This window comes from Podarcis filfolensis, assembly GCF_964270895.1.
Source record: "Podarcis filfolensis genome assembly, chromosome: 5".
Lineage (NCBI taxonomy): Eukaryota > Metazoa > Chordata > Lepidosauria > Squamata > Lacertidae > Podarcis > Podarcis filfolensis.
Genome location: NC_139608.1, coordinates 34,787,808 through 34,803,123, shown reverse-complemented (window position 1 = coordinate 34,803,123; position 15,316 = coordinate 34,787,808). Strand labels below are relative to the sequence as shown.

Sequence of the window (15,316 nt, the reverse complement as noted above, 5' to 3'; positions counted from 1 at the left end):
CAGATATATGAAAGGCCTTTAACCCTTGACTTCTTTTTTATTTATTCCCCAAGAAGCCCCAAAACTGATGCTGGCTCCTACAGTATATATTAATGCTGGTGGCAATGAACCCTTTGAAACATTTTGTGGGATTGTGTCTCTAATGCTATCAATGATGCCATGATCCACGTAGCAAGAAAAGGGTGGTAATGGAGATGTGGAACCAACTAATGGCTTCTTGGCCAATATGGCACCTTCTATATCGGAATCACTAAACATGATCCAGTAAGTTGTTTTAAAGATGCTGCTGTGGCAAGAACCAGCTGAGCATTTTGTCCGACTATCCTTACATAAGGCTTGTTTATACAAGCAACTGTTCTGGGATGACAATGGCCTGATCCAATTTCGCCTTCCAATTTGTTTATACATTTAAGAGGTGAATCAAAGGCCGCATGTGTGTGTGTGTGTGTGTATTGAGAATGAACAAATAAGTCCTTCGAAGATGAGAGGCTCTTAATTCACCATTTTTAATCACAGCAATGTAAATGTAACCTCAACAACAAGATAAAACACAGTTGTAGCGACATCAGAGCAAGCCACTCTGTCTGTCTCCCATGTATATAAATAGAATGGTAGTTACTTTTTCCAATTAAGAAGATACTTGCAAAGAATTTCTTTTGACACTGATTTTACTAAAGCCACATGAGCGCACAGCAACTCGTTTTCTTGCTAGTTTTCTTCCTTGGTTCATTTACCAGAGAACTAATAGGAGTATCAGTGAAAGAGACAAACTATGTGTATTTTTAAAGAAAGCAAATTCATGTTGTCATGCTGTATTTTCTCATTGTGTGCCCTGTCAGTTGATTTAGCAAAGTCAAATGTTGTTAAATAATATCACAATTTGGTGTTAAATTGCTTTAGGTTCTTAATTATTGCTTTAAAATTTAACCAAGAACTGATGGTTCAGACAGAAGTCTGAAGTAAGTAGGATAAACAGTCAGAAGCCCTGGTTCTGCTTTATGTCCAAACAAAGGATTGTGGTTTGTTGCTGCCCAACAAACTAACCCGAAGCCATGGTTTGTTGGTTTGCTGACCATGGCTTGGTAGGAAGCAACAAATTGCAGGCCCTGATTCAGGTGTGATACAAAACCAGGGCTTCTTGGTACGTTTATGCCCGTCACTCCAGGAGAGGTATGCACGGGCAGTGTTAAACCAGTCTGGCTTTTTGTTATGCATGAACACAGCCCAGATGACATGTTTGAATGTAGTGTTTAACATAAGACAGTGGGGAATTCCACAGGTTATACACATGTTTGTCTTGACACCCCAGATTTCTGTTCCACAATTTACCTAACAGTATCATCTTTTTCCTATCTGAAATATTTAGCAAATTGAAAAAGCAGAAGTACAACTTTAAACAAGTTAGTCCTAGAAAAATCAGACCATGAGTAACTTCAAAATAATCTTACTTAAATCAAATACCAAACACTAATTGCGGCACTACTTAAGGAAACTGAAAAAGATGTGATGGGAGAAGGGAACATCTTTCCAAGCCTAAAGCATCCACTGAGGTTATGGCTGCCACAGAGAAGCAGAGATTTATATGTTACAGTTTGATAATGTGTTTGTTTAACTGAACACATACATTGCTTCAGGACCAAGATAAAATGCATCCTAGAGAAATAAAAATAATATTCCTAAGCTGCTGGCAAAAACACAGATAAGGAAAACATGCAACTCCAGTCAGTAGTTTTAAGATAGAAGCAAGTATTTCATTTGGGGGTGGGGAGTTAATTATCTAACAATGTACAACCCTATCAGGCGATCTCTGTTGGCTTGTTGTTTATTATATAGTAAATTCTGCTTTTAATTACATTAAAGACAAGAGACAGGCTCTGTTTGAGGGCTGTACGTTATAAATACAGGAAAAAGTCAGTTCAAGCAAATATATTGAATTAGCTAGTGATTTCAGTGGCTGAAGCCCGTTTTTCAACAAAAGATACACTTTCCAGTACTCTTTTGACATACCTGTGAAATAACAACAACAAATCAGAAGATAACAGAAAACCATGGTTTAGCACTATGTGGAGGAGCCTGTACAATCCCAAAACCAGGCTTGCAAAGCTCCTGCCTCCCACTGTGTGGATGAGAGAAATTTGTCTGGATTCAATTTTACTTAAAAACAACAACTTAGTTTAGCATTATTTTCAAAGCAGGAATCCTGGTTTAAAACAAATTCTGATTGTTCCATAAAAAGCTGGTTTCAAAACCATTAAACAAGCCAGAGTCTGAATCAGGACATCCAATTTGAACACAGCACTAAGTGGGGATTCCTTGAAAGTGAAACTAAACTCTGGCAAAGTCCTCTGCCCGGCTGCAGGCAGGAGGAAAGGGGAAACAGGAGCAAGCAAGGGGTATAAAACCACAAAGTGCACCTTGTTTTCCAAACTGGACCAGCCGGTAAACGTTTTGCATTACTTACCATCAAAGTTCTTGTACTGGGCTGTTAAGATTACTTGCACCGAGCGTGTGGCCTCCTTCAACATGCCTTCAAACTCATGCCGACTCTTGTTGGCAAAGTTCTCCTCCATCTCACTGGTGCAGCAAGTGTAGCCTTGTGGACAAATTCTCAAGTGTTCCCCTGAAAACAAGAGAGACAAATGTAGCTTGTTATAGTAGTTCATGTACAAGGCATTTCTAAGTGTGAGTGTGTGTGAGAGAGGGAGGAAGGGAGGACATGGCACAGTAATTTAACCATGGATGCTTCCAGATGGGGACTTAGCATGGCAAACAGGTCATTCAGTTATTGCAAACGGGTTGTTGGCAACAGGGCTTTTCTCAGTTTACCAGATTTCCCCTGGAAAGAGTAAATCTGGATTAAATGGGGTGGGGAAGAGATACAGGCAAGCATTTTTATGCCAATGCCAATGGCATTGTGCTGGTGCTGCAAAAATAAAAATAAAAATGGGTTCTTGAAGAGCACCCATCCCACAATAATTTGGAAACATTCCAGATATCAAGGATTGCTAACCCACTCCTTTCAGAGCAGCCTTAAAGACATTCAGGAACCAGAGCTGTACATCTGCAAACACACCTCAGTTTCCTCCTCCTCTTTACTTGCTGATATTGTAGGGATTCACTCAGTTAAAATAAAGGCACCCAAAACATATCTTGTCTAACCATGCGCTAAAATAATCCAATTACAAAAGTCAACACACATAATGTAATTTGGCTGTGATGGCCACAATCCTGCGGGTGCTTTTATAGAACGGCTGGGAAAATCGTGCCTCATCTTGTCTGTTTTGAAACCCAGGCAGCCCTGCAAGTGGAGAGGCTGCCATTGGAATCTGCACACGCTCCTCCAAGCGCATACTTCTCACAACCAAGTGCCTTTAGGGCTCTTTTTCTTGGAAGTGATGAATCTGCCTTGGTCTGTAACTCACTGTGTAAACTGAGGAGCTGGAGAAAATATTGCCAGTGATATTTCAGATTGGCTGGATAGATAAGCATTCAATACTTGGCAGCTACAAGGTAATAGCTTACACCTGCCTTGAATCCCTTTTCTCTGATCCACAGCAGGAAGACCAGGCTGCAAGACTCACTGCTGCATATAGTCCCTTTTGAAAGCAGCAGGCAAGCATTGGAGAACCATAAGCTCTTGCTCTGTCCTCCTCTCCCCCCTTCCCTCCCCACAACACCAAACACAAAGCAGTAACAGTACATATTGTCCTCAGAGTCTAGATTCTCCCCTGCAATCAGAGGAAGGAGAAGCTCTTTATGTAATTATAAGGCACAAAACCCTTCAATGAATACTGGACAAATTCTACCCACCCTAGGTGACATCGGCAATCCAGTAAATTTGGCTGCTAAACTACGCTAGGGGTTGTTGGCCCGTGGCCCTCCAAATGTTGTTGGACTCCAATTCTCATCATACCATACAACTCACCATGTTGGCTGAGGCTGAAGGGAGTTCCAGTCTAACAACATATGGAAGGCTACACTGAAACAAGATATTTTTCTTGGGGAGTGGGGAATATGGATGGTGGTGATACAGGCTGAAGAGTACAGGAAGTGACCATTCATACCACGCCCCATTCCACCCTCTTCCAGGTCCAAAAGGACCTGCGCATCAGCTAGTTGCTACTATTAATTGGATTAGCAATCAATCCACAAACTAGTATTTCTAGACAGCCTGAATAACAGCATCAACTCTTTAAAAAAAAAAATCAATACTTATTCTATGTATTCAAGGGTATCTGTGACATTTGGTATTGCAGCATTTCAACTTGAGAGGAAAGCAAAGTTTTCATATTTTCTCTTTGCAATTCAAATTTATTGCACAATATAAGGAGGAAATTGTCTTCAAAGACATCTTTTAGTTTTTGATCTGACCCCATAATGGTGGTGGTTCCCTGTCATTTTGTAGCTGGCCGACAAAATGTTAACTGCGCTCTTGGTTCTGCTTTCTCAGATCATTTGGCTTTATTTTGTCATTCCTCCTTTGCTGAAAAGGCACTCTAATAAGGAAACTGGGATAGAGGGTGGGGAGGGGGCGTCTTCCTTCACTGCTCAGAAGCATGCAATCGCCCAGACTAGTAGCGGCTTTCACACTGGGATTGTAGCCAGAGTCTCACAATGATTAACAGTCAATGATCCTTGGGGCAGGGCAACTATTTCCATCTCCAAGGCCACAGCTGACTAAGCAAAACAGCTATGCCAATTGCAATGAAATATTTTGAGAACAGTAAAATGAAAGGATTAAAGCAAAAGGATCAGAGGAACTGGAGGGGGGAGCAACCCTTTTAGCCATAGGGTTCTTCTGCCCACATAACGTAACATTTTGTTCATTTGGTTTGCATTTGGGGGCGTGAATTCAGATAGAAACGCATCGCCTGCATTTCCCTGGAGAGCAAAGAGAATCCATCAGTAATAAGGCCACATTTTCTTCTCCAGAAGCAGATGATCTGACACATGGCATTCCAAAAGGAGCCATTAATTCAAGATGAGCTGGAACACAATTTTCTGCAAAAATCTAAGCTGTGTTGTAAAGGTAGCTTATAGAAAAACTCTGACACCCCCCAAGCTGCTTTACATTTGCCTAGTCCATCAAATTGAACAGGCACTCCTGCAAGGTAGAAAATCCCCCTGAGAGGCAACTGGGCAGCCACCCAAAGCTGCACCCTCTGTTTCAGCCAACTTCAGTTGGAGACTCGTAACACTCCCCCCCCCCCAATGACAGACCTTTAGAGAAATTTGGCTCATTAAAGCACACAAAGGCTGAAGCAAGGCTGTACCAATTGCACCTGAGATTGTACTAGCCACGCCTAAAAAGAAGGGAGTAGTTGATGTATCTTGGGAAGGAAGGCTGATTTCAAATTCTAGCATTTTCCACAGCATTTTTTCAGCTGGAACTCGGTTGTGATACCTCTCAGGTGGGCTTCATTGCCATCATAAGAGAACAAGGGAGGCATTCATGGTGAGTTCCAGCACCTCTTTTTCTAGAAAAATACCACAGCATTTTCAAAGAGCATCTGAACTGCAGCAGCGGCTGTCCAGCTGCACTACTGCAGTTTTAGATGGGGGTGAGGAACCTAAGGCCCTCCAGATGTTGTTGGGACTACAACTTCCATCATCCCCAATGACTGGGCATGCTGGCAGGGGCTTTATGGAGGCTTGAGTCAAACAACCTCTTGAGGGCCACAGGTTGGCCACTCCTAGTTTACATCAGGGTATCAAAGTGCAATGTTCGATTCACAGCAACTTAGTAGCTCCCCAGCGTTTTTGTGCTGTGTTTTTATGGATCATGTTCTGAGAGGTTGCTATGAATAGGAAACGTAATAGCAACCTAATTGGCTACCAATGGGCAGACCTTTGGAGGAAGTGATTTGCTGTACAGGACCTGGGGGGAAATGGGCATGGATCAACGATTGCTTCTGAAAGTCTAGCTGATCATTGCTTTGGCTGCTTATAGCTGAACAAACGTCTGCACCCAAACCATCAGCACACCTAAAATCTGCATACAGTGGTACCTCGGGTTAAGAACTTAATTCGTTCTGGAGGTCTGTTCTTAACCTGAAACTGTTCTTAACCTGAAGCACCACTTTAGCTAAAGGGGCCTCCCGCTGCCGCTGCGCCACCACTGCCCAATTTCTGTTCTCATCCTGAAGCAAAGTTCTTAACCTGAGGTACTATTTCTGGGCTAGTGGAGTCTGTAACCTGAAGCGTATGTAACCTGAAGCGTCTGTAACCCGAGGTACCACTGTATTGGGGTCAGGGTTGGGTGGGAGAGAGCAGGAATCAGAAGAAAGCTTATTTCAGTTCACTGATCAAGCTTGTCATAAAATATTTTGATCTGCTGACAAGGGTTTCTGGGGCTACCCTGCTCACTTCTTTCATTAGTCTAGAACTGAGAGATCATCCTCCTGCATGCTCTTAACTCCTATTAAACTCCAGTGAAAGGCAAATGATGACACTGACACAGGAACAGAACTCTCAGCCCCGGCATAGCCTGCTCCTTGCATAGTCATCAAGGCATGTGTAACAAGTGAAGAGCAATGCAGGACAGCAACAGCGAGTATCCTAAAAGCGGACGCATGCTGAATGTGTTCTTCATAGAACTGGGACAACAAGGTAAAGCGCTGTATCAAGTTTGGAGCAAAATCAAACACACCTAAATTGTTTTTTACTAAATGTTCTCATCTTCCCTCGAACATACAAAAAGTCTGTCAACGTTAACACTGCCCAGCTTTGAAAATGCATGCAGGGAAAAAGGCTCAAAAGAGTCCTTACTCTAGCATGAGAGAGTTAATTGGGAAACTGGATTTATTTAAGGAGAACCATTACAGTGGATTTATCACTAGGACTACATCAGGAATTCTCAAGCTTTGACTAGCCTTCGTAGCCAGCCAAGTATATGCTCATTGGTGACCCTGCCCCTACTCTGAAGGAAAGAAGCAGAGCTCTGCTTGTGCTATCACGATGATTTTCGGAGACACTCCAACCCCCTCCAGGGCCCAATGCGACTGTGGGGCAAGAGACTGAGAAATGAGGGGGTTGACAGTCCCAACTGTGGACCCCTTGAACTAAATTTAGCTAATATGCACTATAAATCAGCAACTGTCACCATCTATTGAACGAGGAGTAGAAGCTCTTACTATCAAGAATAGTCGCTTCAGCTAAGAGATCTAACTGGGGCAGAGCTAGAACTGTGACAGATTGAAAGCCCTGATCACCTAACTCCTGTGGATCATTCTCATCATGACAAAGGGTCACAAAAGTTGACACGATGTGGACCAAGACTTGCATTTATTTAGCATTTGCGTACCCATTTCAAATGTACCAGTTCTTGAAAATGGTAGAACGAATGGTACATAAACGTTTTTTAAAATATATTTTTAGAACATAATGCAACAGTAACTGCAGAGTAATGGCACGACTACAACTGCAGGAAACTTCAGAACAAACGCAAGCAAAGTACTCCCCAAGTCAGAAACAGACACAAATTTTGGAAATCTCTTCTGTACTGTTCATTCCTCTGACTCTTATGCAGCAAGACACATATCTTCAGTCACTGACTAGTTATTTCACTGCATGTGGGTTCATGGTGCAAGTTGGGAAGTGGCATGTCAAATTGATTTCACAAGGTATTTTCAACATGTAGGTCATACTGCTGAACTACCCCAGGATATGTAAAAGTTCCTAGACAGTGATCCCAAATCACACTAGTGTAATACCTCCATATGACTTAGGAGATTCTCTGATGTTAAGGAACTAAATGAAATATAGCCAATTTCTGGTAGGGTTACTGTCTCTACTTGATGTTTTGTCCTACCCCCCTGGCAACCTTAGGTTTCCTAAATCCAAACACAGTAGGCAGGGTGGCAGGTAAGGCATTAAAGAGTAGGAAGGCTTCTCCAATAAAGGGGCATGCAACAATTTCACTATGTTCCCAAAAAGATTGTCATAGGCCAAAGCCTCTGTATTGGTTTCTGCTCAGTTAGAAGCTAGTGCAGAATATTTAAAACTCAAGATTACATTCCTCCCCAAAAAGAAGTTATTTTAGGAAACAGCCATTTCCAAACTTAATGAAAATGTGCTGAGTCTTAAGACAGAGCAGGAGCTAGCTATTCTGTATGGAAAAGCATCAACATATGACCAGGAAATCTTACTAGCTTTGGTCGTTTTGCAAAATTAGTGCTGGGATTCTGTGGGATCCTATATATAACTTTGACAAACAACTTGCACAATCATTTTGTGGTTAATCATAGCAGTCTGCACTGCTCCCATCAGAAAAATACTTATTGAAATCTGCGTGCCAGAAGTCAAATGAACAAAGAGAAGAAGACCACATAATAAAACATGCCCTCCAAACCATCAAACCGGGTTGGGGGGGTGGGGAATGCACAAGTTGTAGCATGAACAGGTCTCAGTAAAATCATGTGGGGAGTAATTACAGTGTCTCTGTTCATAATACCATGTAGTTACAGACTTAGTCAGGGTTTCCACTTAAGGACACATGGTTTTTTTTTTCCCTTAGAAAAGTTTATAGCTCAGCTGCAAAATTACCCTCCTATGAAACTTGGCAAGAAAGGTTCTGGTGCAAGCAAGATTTTTGATTTTTATTGGTGACATATCCATTTTGCTTTAAATGCATTTCTTAAAAAAATTAAGAATCAATTCATCCTTTTTTGCCCAGCCATTAATGAGTGCTTTCAGGGTTTTAGTTTTTGCAGTTCAGAGAGGCAATTTACCTTGCACAAGAGACATGTGACACCCCTCAAGGCTGAGTGGCTAAGTTGGGCATTTTCTGGGGTTCTAAGACAGACGGACCACCTACCACCTCAAAAGTGCCTCTATTCTCCCTTTTCAAGGAGTACTCCTTCCATAGACCACAGAGTTACTGGTAAAAACTTCCTAACATCTCCCTGGTGACTTCCATCCAAAAATGTGAGAAAGGTTTTATGCTGCTTAGGTTTCATTGTTGATGACGACAAAAAATGCTATCTGGATTCCTTGCAATTTTCCATGTGATGTACTTTAGGAATACAGGAATCTGTTTTATACCAAATCAAACCATTAGGCCCATCTACTTAGTTTTGTCTGGAAGCAATATCTCCAGGGTTTCAAACAAAAGTCTTTTCCAAGTCTTACATGGAGATGCCAAAGATTGAACTGGCCCCTTTTAATCGCAAAGCATGGGCTCTATTACTAAGCCTTTTCTCTTTGTAGAACAAACCAAATAGTTTGAGGGATGGGTGGGATAGAGAACACGGTGAAAAGAAATATAGTTCTGATAGTCTGCCCCATAGGTTTCTGGAAATAAGTAGGGACTATCAAGGAATGATCATAGGAACCCTTGTCCATTTTATGGCTTTCCATAGCTTAAGTTTCAAGATTAGGCATGAAAGCAGAAAGTATAATATCCTGTGTGTGTGTGTGTGTGTGTGTGTGTGTGTGTGTGTTTAAAAAAGCTTGAAAGCCACTTTCCATCTGACATGCATATTCCTCATGCATACTTTTTACATAGGCCAGAAAGCTTAATTTCACAGTTTATTCCTCCTCTATTACTCTAGAAAGCACTGGCATACATCCACATTTAGCAGTGCATCTTGCCAAACCAAAATGAGTGCTTGCAGCATCCAGACATAATTATCCATAGCTCTCCCCACAGCTGAAACACACTTTGAAAGTCTGAAGTTTCCATTTGCTAAAACGTCTACAAGCTGGTAAGTAATACCAACTTTTCTGGAGCTTCTGTGTTTGTTGGAACTACTAGATATTGGAGCTTTAGAACATCTGTGACTATATCAACCCTTCAGCCAGTTTGGAAAGCAGGTTACAGTATAAATAACTTAAATAAATAAAACAAATACGCTGTGTTTACTACATAAATGGGGAAACAGCTGAGCAAACAGTTGGAGTGTTGGTGGGGAAGGGGTTCAAGATCTTGTTTTCAATATTGGACAGGGTGTAACTCCTAAATTGCAGAGCTTAAAGGGGTAAACAAACACAGCTATCATAACAGTTATTATTACAGCTCCTTATTTTCATTGCATCACTCTTTTCTGTGTTTCTCATCACCAACACGAGTCTAGTTCTGTATATTTGGACTCACTGGTGCTGCCACCATTTTGATTTCCCCACAGTGCAATGCCTACAATGCGCACACAGTGGGCACTGCATTGTGGGGAAATTTCAATGGCAGCAGCAGCAGGTTTAGCTCTGCAGGCCTGGCACTGCTGTGCTGTTGGTACTACCCTTCCAGCAGTGTTAAAAGGAGGGAAGAGCTCACTCACTGGGTGTACATGTTGTGGGTACTGCATTGTGGGGTAATTGAAATGGCAAGTCCTACCCACCAGGTACAGTCAGCTAAGACTGGCACTACTGTGGAGAGGAGCCCAATGAGTGCACTATGCCCAGAGTCACCTGAAACTTGGTGCTACCCCTGGTCTAGGTCATCATGATATATGTGCAATCTGGTGCTGAATAAGCTCAAGCCCTTGGCACAGTCCATAGTTTTCCAACTACCTAATGGTTTCGTCTTACAACGAATTTCAATTGGATTTAATTACTGCCCTGGAAAACAGTTAAACTTCACACTTCACCTTCAGCATTGCTTTCTACCTTACAAGTCAATCCCAGCCCCTCCCACCCTGCCCTCGAGGAGCTCTACATCTGTCTTGATAAGATATTTATAAATAACCAAAAAAGCTGCACTTTGATCAGCAATTGCCTTAAGCAGAAGAGATGCTGAAATTACAGACTTCTAAAGCTGCATTTGACGAGGCGAGCAAACGGGAATTTATCTGATCTCCTTTCAGAGGAGATGCTTTTTAAAAAATCCTGATCCTTTTCAACATGATGGGAAGCATTTGCTTTAATTTAAACTTGATGCTCACCTAAGGAGTGAGCCAGCTCTTGTGCAAGTCAACGGCAAAACCCCCTGCTGGTTTCAAAAAGTGGTGGATGCAATCTCCTAGTGTTTCTAAGAGTTTTGTAACTTGGTTTTACAGCTAGCGACTTACACCGTGAGTCACAAATAGAACAACATTCCTCCAATTTCAGGCACATTAGAATACAATACAATAGAATAGAATTTCAGGCACATTAGAATGCAAAATCTAAGCTCATTTGGGATGACGAATTCTCAATTGCTCCCCAATGATGAAGGAAGGATGGAGTAAAGCCTCACTATCACTGTTTAATGAGTTGGCAAGGAATAATGAACTTTGCACTTTGGCTGTACATAAGGAAAAAGAAACCCTGAGCTGATCTTTTCCTTGGTAATATTTGTACACACCCAAGTTAAGATCTGTTTCTGCAGAAATGAAGTCTCATTAATTTCTGCTATAAGCTCCAGAGGTTACTTTTAATTTCAGACATAGATCTGCTGGTGATGGAGATATGGAGAACCTAATATAGATTGTACCGCAGGATGGGTTCTGATGGTATCCATATTTATGTCATCCAACAGCAGAGTTAATTAGATAGCAATTTTTATCAGCACCAGTTCTGAACTCTGCTTCTATTCTATACAATTTAGGCGTGCTAAACACTTTTGCCATTATAGAAAATACTGGCTGAAACCAGGCAATTCTGAATTTAGGATACCATGTGCTTATATTTATGCTGTATCCCACCTGGCCAAATCCAGATCCAGGCAGCACGTGTGATATTTTTGAAATCTGTAAAATAATCCATAGAGCCACAAAAGAACCTTGGCTTATAACCAACAGAATAATGCAATAAAGACAGGTGTACAAATTCTCGGGCATCATCATAGGAGCTCCCTCAATTCTTTGAGAGCTTCCACTTGCAAATCTCTCTCCATTCCAGGGTCCAATTTAAGCATAACACTGTCAAGCAACTCAGTAATCTACATAAGCAACTTGGCTCATGCAAAACATGTGGCTCCTCAAAAGAACAGATACATTGAAAGCTGCCAAGAATTTGTCTGAAGACAGAATTACATGAAATGGTTCAAAACAAACAGAAATCCATCTGAAGTATCTTTCTGCTCAGTCACATGGACCAGCCTTGATTTGCACAGAGTTCACATGATTTACTTCTTTTAATCCCCAGTAAATTCAACATCCCCTGCCAGCAAGCATTCAGAGAGAGGTTACGAGGGGACAGATCTCCTGCCTGAACAGAGGTACAGTACACTGTGAGAGAACCAGAGATCTGGAAATAACTTCCTTTTCATGCCCCTCACCCTCTTCATCGTCCTTCCTAAATACATCTCTAGTGGTAAAATTTTCACTTACTACAACTAGGATGAGGGGCAAGTTGGGCAGAGTCCTCATGGAGTGTGTGTGTACGTGTGTATGTATATGTTTATATGTACCCTGTTTCCCCGAAACTAAGACATCCCCCCAAAATAAGACCTACTTCCAGTTTTGCCTCTCGTAATATAAGGCATCCCCCGAAAATAAGACCTCCCCGAACATAAGGCCTCCCTGGAATATGTGTACTGTATTCTTCTTCATGGAAAAATAAGACATCCCCTGAAAATAAGACCTAGCGCATCTTTGGGAGCAAAAATTAATATAAGACACTGTCTTATTTTCGGGGAAACAGGGTATGTATATGTATATATGTATATATGTCAGGACAGCTAGTTTCATTTATGCCCTGCCTTTCCTCCAAGCAGCTCAAGGCAGCGTACATGGTTCCCTACCTCATTCTATCCTCACAAAAACTTTGTGAGGTTGGTGTGGCCAAGAGTGCATTACTGGCCCAAGCTCACCAGGGACTGGCTGGACAAAGAGAAGTGGTGAGAGACACCAGCTGGGGAATCCCCAAGGGACACCCTAGAACAGGAAGGCTCAGAGCCAGGGGATTGGTGGTGGGACACTGAGGAGGGGTCAGAGGGAGAAGATTGGGAGGAGGGGCTGGTTGCTGAAGGAGCAACAGGGTTTAGTGAGAAGGAAGAGCTGGTGACAGGGAGCAGTTCAGACTTGGAGGCTGAAGTGGAGGAAGGGGATCAAGGAACTGTTGAAGTATCCAGGGAGTCTCCCTCTCCTGTTGCGACAAGCACACCTCACCCCCCAGTCTCCAAGAAAGTGCAGGATAATGAGAGGGGAACAGAAGCCAAAGGTGCAGGGACACAGTTTTGCTTGGGAAACATCCAGGGGAGAAGCCTTAGGAAAGGTGGAAGGTAGGTACCTTCAGTCCTGGCAACTGCTCCCTAGGAGCAAGACCTACTGGGAAGTGTTGCTGAGTTGTATGCGGTTTGCTTGAATAAAGAGTTAATTTCACTGACGAGTCTATCAATTATGTCTGTGGTAGAGAGCAGGTGAGACACAGAATGTTAAGAGGGTTAGTTGAACGCAAAAGCAAAAAAGGAAAGGAAAGGAAGGGTGAATGAGAGATCCCTGAGTGTTTGTTGTTGAGTATTCTTATGGGGAAGATTGTAGTTGAAGAAATGTGCGCCATGGAATTACCAAATCTCCTTCCTCATTATAAAAGGTACGATGAAGGAGAGGAAGGAATAAGAACACCTTTTCCCTTTTCCAGAACCTGTACCTAACTGATAAACAATTTTTGCTACTGAGGAGGATGTGATTCAGCAACTTGACCTCATTCCCAGGCCCTTATTATAAAGACTCTTTTTTTTAATTAATGGAAGCACAGCTTAAAATTTTAAATAGTGCGTTCTTATTTCAGCTGCTCTGTAGTTTCATTTAAATATTCACTCTCTTCTTAAATGGGTATATCTTTTAATTATAAAATATAAGATAATGTTAATTTTACCCTTTATTCTAGACTTAATAGCATCATAAGGCAAGAACTAAAATAAATCATGAGAAGATGCCTGAGGGTACAGGGAAGCATTTCCTCAGCAATGAAAATGGATCACGCATTCTGACACAATTCCCATAATACTATCATGGCCCCATAAGCTTAGTTGGATTATGGTAACCTCCATACTTTCTGTCCCTGCTGTTTCTTTTCTGTTTTGTTTTTTATTAGATGAAAGATGGAAGATTGAGATAGATTTTTTATTTGTGATGAAAAATGTATTCTGATGAAAGAAGGATTGCCTCGAAGAGATGAGGGCCAAAAGGAGGAATGAATAATCAACTATGTTCAAACCCCTCATCTTAGTGTGGCAACTATGAGTCATACATAGTTTTAAGCTGTGTTCTGATGGCTGCCTTCACAAATAACCATGTGTGGCGTTCATACAGAGCCCCCAGTCGTTTCAAGGACTATTGACCTGTACACCACTACTTTATCCTTCCGCTGCCACCAATTTTGTGGAAAAAACCCAGGGTTCCCCGGTGAAGTATTGAGTCTCAATCAGGTAGAGTTAACAATGAAGATTAAAGTTTATTTCAAACACAAACAAGTTTTAAAATATATTCAAAACGCTGTCACTCTATTCGCTCTTGTCCCTGTCTCTAACTCACTCTGACTCCTCTATCTCCCTCCCTCCCAAAAGAACCAACCTAACTAACTGTCAAAACCTCTGGGCTGAGCCTCAAAATCAGGTAGGCTCCACCTCTGGGCTTTCTTACTGGTCAACCTATTAACCCTTTCTCCCCCCAATACAAATGTATCCCCAAAGAATGGGCAAACGCCACACCATGGTTTGTTCAACAAATCCCAGTTTATCTCACAGATGACCAAACAAGCCATGGTTTGTTTCTCCAGCTTGTTTTCCACCTGTTCTTGCCTTGTACCTATGTGAACATCTGGAGTTGGGTGTACAAACATACTATGACTAAGCAAAGCTTTTTGGTTTAGATACAATGCCAAACCATAGTTAAAAACCAACAATGCTTCAAAAGCCAACAGTGCCTTCACACTGTGGTTTGTGGCCAGAAAACAAACCATGGTTATTCTCCTGGGCTGATTTTGGATACTCAAACCAGCTCAGTCAGTAGAGCATGAGATTCTAAATCTCAGGGTCGTGAGTTTGAGCCTGACGTTGCGCAAAAGATTCCTGCATTGCAGGGGGATGGACTAAATTACACTTGTGTTCCTTCCAACTCTACAATTCTATGGCTTATGTGCAAATTAGGCCAATAACAGCAGGCAAGAATGAGAATGAAAAAGACCAAAGAGTTGTAGGCAATATACTAAAACAGAAACTCTTAAGGCGATCAGAGAACACAATGACAAACTATATTCTGGTGTACGCAACAATATTAATTAATATTTTTCTACTAGTATAAAAACAGACCTTCCCCAAGGAATCAATGTACTGCTGTAAACTCAAGCAGTTTTAGAAACACCTGCCCTCTTTTGTTTTGATCCTGAGGGCAAATTCACACTTAGGGAGGCAGATAAATCTGCAGTAAGTCTTTGTCTCAACACTATAAAATGTGAG

At 41.8% G+C, this 15,316-nt stretch overlaps 1 protein-coding gene across 1 annotated transcript in view; it reads right to left on the bottom strand.

Moving 5' to 3' along the window:
- Positions 1–15,316, bottom strand: part of GPC1 (glypican 1) — a 193,761-nt gene that overhangs the window by 88,971 nt on the left and 89,474 nt on the right. Inside the window, exon 2 of the mRNA XM_083613813.1 lies at positions 2,462–2,620. Coding sequence (XP_083469939.1) covers positions 2,462–2,620 — 159 coding nt within the window. The remainder of the gene's footprint in view (positions 1–2,461; positions 2,621–15,316) is intronic.